This window comes from Chanos chanos, chromosome 3, assembly GCF_902362185.1.
Source record: "Chanos chanos chromosome 3, fChaCha1.1, whole genome shotgun sequence".
In the NCBI taxonomy this organism is placed as follows: Eukaryota; Metazoa; Chordata; class Actinopteri; order Gonorynchiformes; family Chanidae; genus Chanos; species Chanos chanos.
In genome coordinates, this window is record NC_044497.1 from 55,905,558 (window position 1) to 55,914,619 (window position 9,062).

The following is a 9,062-nucleotide window of genomic DNA, read 5'->3' on the forward strand; positions in this document are numbered from 1 at the left end:
TAGTCAATATAGAGATGATTTAAAATATATGGGAGCGTCTGCATCAGTTATATGCAAATACTATGCCATTTTATATAAGGGACTTGAGCATCCACGCATTTTGGTATTCGTGGGGGGTCCGGGAACCAATCCCCCGCAGATACCAAGGGACAACTGTAATTCTCTGCTTTAATACTAGTGCATTTAATACCAAGCTAATGATTTCAAGCACAATGAATACATCTAAATTTGTACCACAACACAAAACAAACACAATATTCTCTGGTTACAATTGCTGCAATGTTCACCTCCTATAAAAATATGTTCTCAAACAAAGTGCAATTATGCTTTTGTGAGCCCACGTAAAGTGCTGCTTTGACAGTGGGTATACATCCTACCTCTAGTCTCCACACACACATTTGCCAAAAAAGGTCATGTGTATTTTACAAAGCAGTTTGATTATTATTCTGTTTGTACCTGATAGTCTTACAAAGCCTGTTTTCCCACTATAGAGTAGATATTAGACCCCAGCCTAACTACCTGGGATGTAGCATCAAAAAAATTTTTTTTTTTTGCAGGTCTCATTGATTTCAAAGCAAGATATTTCATTAAATGCAACTTCTGATATATAGTGAATAAAACATTATGATGGAATATTAAATAACGATTGACCAGAACTACCATCTGTAAATGCTATGGGGTCTTCAAACATACTGTCTTATAACAAATAATGAAAAAGCCATTCAGTAGGAGCCATGCAGCATCCTAAACATCAGCTATCTGGTTTACTCTCACGGTACCTCTGGTATAAAAAAGACAGGCATGGTTGAGTCACCCTTACCAATCTCCCATGCTTGCCTCAGTGGCCGCAGATATCTAAGCCTAGGAGAGGACAACTCATAAAAATGAACCACTGCTCAGCCAGGAGATGCCACTAGTGTACACAATTCTGAAAGTGTATCAATGTGGGGGGGGGGGGGGGGGGGGGGGTGTCTTCCCTCACTGAACCACAACCAGATAGTTAAAGGTTCTGCAGTTAAGCACAGCTATCACATCTTTTTTAGGTCAGACAAAAGGCATGAACTCTCACCAAAACCCTGTGCTGTTCACACACAGGTATTAACTTTCATCAAAAACCCTGTGCACTTCACACATAGGCACTGATCTTCACTGAAGGCCTGTGCAGGTTGACCACAGGAATAAACTCTCAGTGCAATCCTGTGCAAGTGGCAGGCAGGCATTCACTCTCACCAAGCCCATGTGCACTTCAGATATAAACATCACCTCTTCTGAGCTCTAAGAACCTCTGAAACATATACTGTATATATAGATATGTGTGTGTGTGTGTGTGTGTGTGTGTGTGTGTGTGTGTGTGTGTATTATATTCAGTAAAAAATATGTCATTTCTACAGCCAGGACTGATGGGAAATCTTGCAGGTAAAGACTATATTAGAATAAATTCAATAATAAGACCAGTTCAACTTATGTAACCTTCAAGCAAACAATGTAGCCAACATTTTGGGGTTGTAGCAGTGTAAAGCTCTAAGGGAGAGCAGAAGTCATCTAACCCCCTTCCCCAAATACCAATGAAGCCTCGCATGAAGCAGAGAAATATTTGGGAAAAATCCCATCTACATATAAAATAAGGTGAAGAGTACAATGGACCAGTCGGGCCTAGGGTAGAAACGGTGACATAGCAATTACTGTAAATATGGTCATCGTTAATAGACATCCCTGAGGTGCCAATGAATGAACTGCCTGAAGAAAGATTCAAGCACCAAGACGGATGTGTCAGAAAATCACAAGCCTAAACACTGTCCAGAACAACTCCTCACGACCGTGTAGTAAAACTTCACTGCTGGAACGGTGAACTATTCTTCTGTTTAATGTCATTTCACCTCAACGTCATAGACAAAGTGCACAACCCTGTGAGCCGACATACTCTTCACCTTTCACTGTAACAAACCCCGCATTACCGTGCAGACATGAAGTAGTTATCACTCATCCCTAAAAACTTGACAACAAGAACGAATAATAAGCTAAATACAACGCAAACTCACTACACATGTACCGGTATACCCCAGCCAAGCAATTCAAGCAACCGTCTACCATTGTAAGACTAATGCGAGACTGCTGGCAGTTTTTGACTCGTGATTAAGTATTATCGTGATATAATTCACTCAGCGAACACAAGACAGAATAATGTAATCCGTATTGTTATGGTGAAGTCTTCTATAACAGACTATACTGAGGAAGTTATTCAAATAAAATATGTCAAGTCAAATATTCGCACTGGTTATATAATTTATTGACAAAAGAAATATTCGCTATTAGGGCACACTGTTATCAGTGTATTGTGTTTCTTTGAATCTTTAAAATCGGTTTTGATGCAATGCGTTTCTGCGAGGGCTTTTTCCTTCGTTTTGCTTGCAATGCTCTGAAGATGTTTCTGTAGCTCCGAAATTCAAAACAACAGTTTTTGCATCTAATCTTGATGGTAGGTGCCGTGTCAACATTTGAGGAAAAACAAAACGCTCCTGAAATAGCGGGGGAGTATACACTGTGAAGCTCAACATTCTCTCTCTCTCTCTCTCTCTCTCTCTCTCACACACACACACACGCATAAAAATACATATGTGATTTATAATGCAGATTTCCAAAAGGCGACTAAACTACATTATATACGAAACTCTAAATAGGCTACTCTTTCTTTTGGAAGGAAAAAAAAACTGAAAAGACTCTCGAGCTCAAGGTAAATGTATGTTTCAATTTGCATGTTGACATCGACACAAACCGGCATCAATGGACGTTAAGGAGGAGGAACCTCGAATCTATTGATAATTATGCATGGCCACGCTCTATAAACTTGACTGGCTTCCAAAATTAGAGCCGATTAGCATCCTAGTGTCAGTCAATGATCCGATGTCGGTGTGCTGGGTAAACCAGTAAAGGATGGACAGACTCACAATCGTCGATAAACCAGTGGCCGGCTGCGCTTGCGTTAACAAATCTCCAAAAAAATTCATAGAACGTATCTCATGAAAACACTTGGCAAACTTAAGTGATCTGTATTCAAATCAGCTCAGCTGTCGATCACACACATGCAGAGTTTTTTTTTTCCACGCAAACAGGTTGGCATCGCTGAATACAGAACAGTATATATGCGATTTCACGACGTTTAACATTTGCATGTTACTTTTTAACCTATAAAACCGCAAAAGAGATTAATTGAATGATGGACTGAGCTGCAATTACTTGTTTTTTCCACTAGCCAGCGTTTGACGGGCAGGATTAATGTAGGCTACCGAGATACGAATGCGAACACTGTCTGATTTCGTCAGGTTGATGTAACACTTTGAGATGTTTGCACTTACCCATGACCGTGTGTATGTCAACTCCTGTCCTCTGGTTCTAGAGCCTTTTATCGCCAGATACCCAAGTCCGCATGACTCGAGTTCCTTTTAGACGATTCGGTTCTGGTCCACGACCCAATGCAGCTTCGCGCAGCCGCTGATTCCAACGCGCACCTGCCTGCCTGTACCTCCGGATAGCAGACGAGCAAAAGGTTCCTCGTTTCCGTCTGTACCAATTTTCGTCTGACCATGTAACATGTCGCAAAAGATGAGAAGAGAGCAGAAATACGCGCCAAATTTTTTTTTTTGCAAAGGACTACCCTTAAAAATGCCCGAGACGGTCCCCAGTATTGTGGAATACTGCTGGTAACAATCAGCGCCAGTGATTTTTGACTACTCCACATCCAAGTTAGAAAAGACAAGCCTCCAGGCAAAGTTAAGGAAAACCAAACGAAACGTTCTCATCGCGCACCAGTTATCCATTGTGGCATACTGCGCAAATAACGTCTCTCCCGAGAGAATAAAGCGGTGAATTCCAGATTTTCTTCTTAAAACGCAACTGTTTGTTTTAAATTCGGGTTATGTTAGCTAACTATGATCATACAATCCTTACCGACAGAGATGGAACTAAGACGTTAAATTTTACAATTTCCAATGTGAAAAAATATCTTTCCAGCGTGATTCCGATGCACAGTTCAGAGATGCGGAGGGCGTTTGAGTGCTTAGCATCACGTCTGAATTTCACCGAATAACTTTGTCAGACAGAATCCCAATGCCCTCTTCTGGTGAGTAGACAGTCGTGGCTCAATGCGCCGCATCGGGTTTTTCTCTCTCCCTCTCTCACTCTCTCTTTCTAATCCTTACGCATGTGTGAGGGAGAGCTCATTACTGGAGTATCAAAGGTGAATTCAGTGAGCACATCAGCTTCAAGAATATGTCACCATACTTCTGATGCTTCCCTGCTGCTTTTGATCTGACAAGTCGCCACAACACTGGGAGGAGCAGGCCTGTAAAGTTAATCATAATGCAAAGCGGTGACTCTGTCACGCTTCTGCAGTCAATGAAGCTCCGACCGTCCTTATCACTTACCGTTCCCTGTAAACAATGGGCTAAATCTCCGACTCTTTATTCAGTACAATAGATGCTGGCTAATAACATTCAGTCCACGTTCCGCGCATAGTACAACTCAAAGACACACAGCCACAATGACTACATTTATAGAAGAGGTGATATCCTCAGGGGGTTATGAATTACACTGGCTGTCGTTGTCGTTTTAAGAGATTATCATACATTAAAACATTAACATGTACGCGCACACACACACACACACCTGGTTTAACAGTGTCACACCGTTTGTTGATGTTCACGTGTTGGCTTCGTTATCTTATGATTTACTTTAAAATATGGGTGGTAATCTCAAGTCGTCAGTCCCTTGCTCCCTGGAGGCCCAGGGTGTTTAGAGAGAGAGAGATTAGTCTCAGTGCAGAACGCCAGCAGTCTGACTCCAACTATGAGACTCCAAAGTTTCATAGTCCTATCACAGCCAGGCAAACAAAGACAGACAGATAGACAGACAGACAGACAGACAGACAGACAGATAGATAGATAGATAGATAGATAGATAGATAGATAGATAGATAGATAGATAGATAGTTGCTTCGTTTGAAAATATTAGGCTTTTTTTTTTGGATATCAGCAATTTTTAATTACTCATATGGGTCTTTGTTGTTTTATGACACATACCACTTCTCAGTTGGTGACACACTGGGATATGTGATCAAATGTACTGTTAAGATTCTGTTAGTACACAGTTTTCTTCTGAAATATTTTTTTTTTCTTTTGCTGCTCAGTCTCTGCAGTATGAAATTTACCTGGCCTCAGCACATTTCTCTAAATGAAGCCTGACACAGTTTCTGACACTCATCCTCTATAAAAAAAAAAAAAAGAAAGAAAAAAATCACACACCTTACTGAATCTCACATTACACACCTCATCTCTACCCAGTCTGACTAATAGGCAGTATTTTCTGTACTCTGGTTAAAGCTTAACAACCGAAAGCAGAGAGCAGCAAACGATGACTGGTCCGTGACATTATGACACTGCAGCTCTGCAAATCTAAAGCTCTGATTTCACTGCGGATCATTTTACCACAATGTCATTCACCTTCAGTTCGTATGAAGATAACTGGCCCACATCTCAGGTGTTACAAGCTGCAATCTCTATTTTTGATTTCTCTGTTTTTTAAACTACTGCTTTTTTTTTTTTTTTTAGGAGTCTGAAGCCTAACATCCTGCACGTTTTTACCCAGAGACGGAATGCACCTGAAAGCGGTCATAACCTGAGCAAACCCCCCTGAGGATTAGAATGTGCAGAGGGAGTAAGAGCTGGAACCTGAAGAGAAATGGTGAGAGTTCCCTTTGTTCCATCTTCCACTATCTGTCCGCGACTATTAAGAAGTAGATGGTAAAGCGAGAGCCGTAGAAGTTGAGTGTTGCTGTGAGGAAGTGCTGTGTGTAAGCGGTTGTGACAGGGTGTTCACTGGGAGATCATCTCCATGGTGATGGCAATCTCTCTTCTCACTTCTCCTTTTTCACATGCAAGAGTGCAATGGGTTTTTTTTTTGTTTTTGTTTTTTTTTTTGCTGCGTAGTGTGTTTATCTCTGTCAAAAAATGATCCCATTTGAATACAACAGTGGGTACATCATTTTCTGGAATCACATAAAATAGGTCTCAGAGATAGATAGAGAGAGAGAGAGAGAGAGAGAGAGAGAGAGAAATGTCTTCAGTGAATAAATTGAGCCAAAAAAAACCCCCCCAAAAAAACAAAACAAAACAAACAAACAAACAAACAAAACCAAATGAAACAAAACATGTGTTTTCTTCAAACAGGTTTGGGTTTGTTTGTGACTGTGGTTCCAGTGTTGTCATACTGGGATCAGGAAATGTGGGAAAGTGTGTGTTGGTGACTTTAATAACCTTTACGTCAAGCTGTGGTCCAATCTGGCGCTCCGTGGCACAAACAGCGAACCAAAGGTTGTGGAGATTAGCTTTACATGAGATCTGACATATGGAACCTGATAGAACTAAACCAGGAGCAAAAAGCAGAACCTGGACCCAGTAAATGAGAGGGAAAGCCATGTTTCATCCAGCAGAACAGTTTTCCTCCAGTACTTTGGCTTCCTATGGTTGCGGACGTCTTCTGTATGATTCTCGATGCAAATAAACAGTAACAATGCAGGCATTGTGTGTTGACGGTTCAGCAGTCAGGTCCGTTTGGGGCTGACAGTTACACAGAGAGGCTAAAACCATGACAAATTATGGGTCAGGCTTCTGCTGATACAGCCGTGCTGTCAAAATCCTGATTCCACATGCCAAGAGTCCTTCACATGAAAGCCCAGAAATCCAATGGGTCGAAACAGGAAAGGCATGCATGTAAAACAGTGAGGAGTATTGAATAGGCATGCATGTAAAACAGTGAGGAGTATTGAATAGGCATGCATGTAAATCAGTGAGGAGTATTGAATAGGCATGCATGTAAATCAATGAAGAGTATTGAATAGGCATGTATGTAAAACAGTGAGGAGTATTGAATGGGCATGTATGTAAATCAGTGAAGAGTACTGAATGGGCATGTATGTAAAACAGTGAGGAGTACTGAATAGGCATGTAAGTAAATCAGTGAGGAGTATTGAATAGGCATGTATGTAAATCAGTGAAGAGTATTGAATAGGCGTTTATGTAAATCAATGAGGAGTATTTAATAGGCATGCATGTAAGTAAATCAGCGATGAGTATTGAACAGGCATGCATGTAAAACAGTGAGGAGTATTGAATAGGCGTTTATGTAAATCAGTGAGGAGTATTTAATAGGCATGTAAGTAAATCAGCGAGGAGTATTGAATAGGCATGCATGTAAATCAGTGAAGAGTATTGAATAGGCATACGAGTAAAACAGTGAGGAGTATTGAATAGAGGGAGGTGCTGGGAGAGGTGGGAGAGAGGCCATCAGGATGAGCTGAGGAGACGTGTTGTTGTGCCAAGTAAATTTGTACAGATTTTTGGCTAAGGTTCATCTGCAGGAAAATCTTTTAGAAATACGAGTGTTTTCCTCAAGAAAAGCCGTCCCTAAGCTTCCAAGAAAACTTCAACAAATTAGCACTCCGATACACGACTGAATCACGTTTGTCTCAACCATAATCATCTCGCTTTTTATTGTCAGAGTCTAACATTTCTCATTGTATCTGTTTATTTAATGAGCATTCCGCATATTGAAAAAAGTCAAAATACGGATGCTCTGAGAGAAATGGCGTATAAGAAAAAAAGACATGTTTCTCAAATTCTTTATGTCTAGATACAGCGATGGAACATGCTCTGTCCTCTTCCCAGGCCTGTAGTACTTACATTACAAGAGAGCATTAAGGAAGAGCGAAGGTTTTGTAAGGAATCCTAATTTCTAATCATCGGCAAACCTTGATTATTTTACTCTTAGGAATCAGTCGACTTTAAAGCAGAACAGCGTAACGGAAACTTTGAGAGCTATCGCACTCGTTTGGAGCAAAAGAAGACTTTGTGAAAGCAGCTCTTCAGATGGGCCTTATCAGTTAATGTGATTAGGTGCAGACCTAAAAGCTAATATTTCAGACCGCAGAGACACATGTTCTCGCCTTTACAGGCACCTCTCCTTATGAACACTCAGCACAATGAAGTGGTGCCTATTCAACTGTTGATCATCATCTGAGCTGTAAATTGGTATGTTGATTGCTGGCCTGAGTTAAGGCAGTGTGTGTGTCTGTGTGTGTGTGTGTGTGTGTGTGTGTGTGTGTGTGTGTGTGTGTGAGTGTGTGTGCGCGTGCATGCGCGAGAGTGTGCATTTGCATGCATGTGTATGTGTGTGTGCGTGTGTGTGTGTGTGTTCGTACGCGGGTGTGTGTGCGTGTGTGTGTGCGTGTGTGTTTGTGTGTGCGCGCGTGTGTGTTTGTTTGTGTGTGCGCGTTTGCGTGTGTGCGCGTGTGCATGTGTGTGTGTGTGTGTGTGTGTGTGTGTGCTGAAACATTAAGAGGTCTGAGGAAGGTGACTCCTGCTGTGTGTAATTAGACTGCAAACTGCCTCGCTAAACCTGGACGTAGTCTGCCAAGCGCATCCATCTACGCCCTGGCATCTGTTTTCCAAACCAGCCAGTCGTCACTCCATCTCCAGGTTGCCAGCTCACCGTGCAGTCACACAGGTATCATTCCTGAGACCTACCAGCATTATCCAACTATCTGATACAATGTGGTTATTATTATTATTATTTATCAAGACTTGCTCCATGTATTTCTGGTCTTATCCATGAGTTTTCATTGAGGGATAGGTAAGGACTGTAACGTTTGATTCTGCAGTTGGCGCTGCCACTGGTATATACCAGTAATGCGTAATGGATGGGTGTTGCTTGGTGAGAGTCTTTGGGTTAGAGTCCGTTTGCGGTGGGGGTGAAGTTTGGGTGCATGTGTGTGTGGGGTGGGGGGTGGGGGGTGTAAGGGGGATCTCAGACATTATAATAGTGTCACTTTGCCTGAAATGGAAGAGAATCGGGCGGGGGGTGGTTTTTGCTGAGATTGGCAGATGTTGTTAACAAGGTATGCATTTGCTGTCTTACAGCAGAAGTTTCCCAAAGGTAAATTTATTAACAGCATGATAAATTCAGCAGGTGCCTAAAAACTCTCCTCTCCTCACCTCTTCCTTCATAATTTA

At 41.6% G+C, this 9,062-nt stretch overlaps 1 protein-coding gene across 1 annotated transcript in view; it reads right to left on the reverse strand.

Annotated features, from left to right (window-relative positions):
• LOC115807231 (leucine-rich repeat transmembrane neuronal protein 4) overlaps window positions 1-3,590 on the reverse strand; it is an 81,397-nt gene extending 77,807 nt beyond the window's left edge. Inside the window, exon 1 of the mRNA XM_030768101.1 lies at window positions 3,521-3,590. Coding sequence (XP_030623961.1) covers window positions 3,521-3,590 — 70 coding nt within the window. The remainder of the gene's footprint in view (window positions 1-3,520) is intronic.
• Window positions 3,591-9,062: the final 5,472 nt, after the last annotated feature.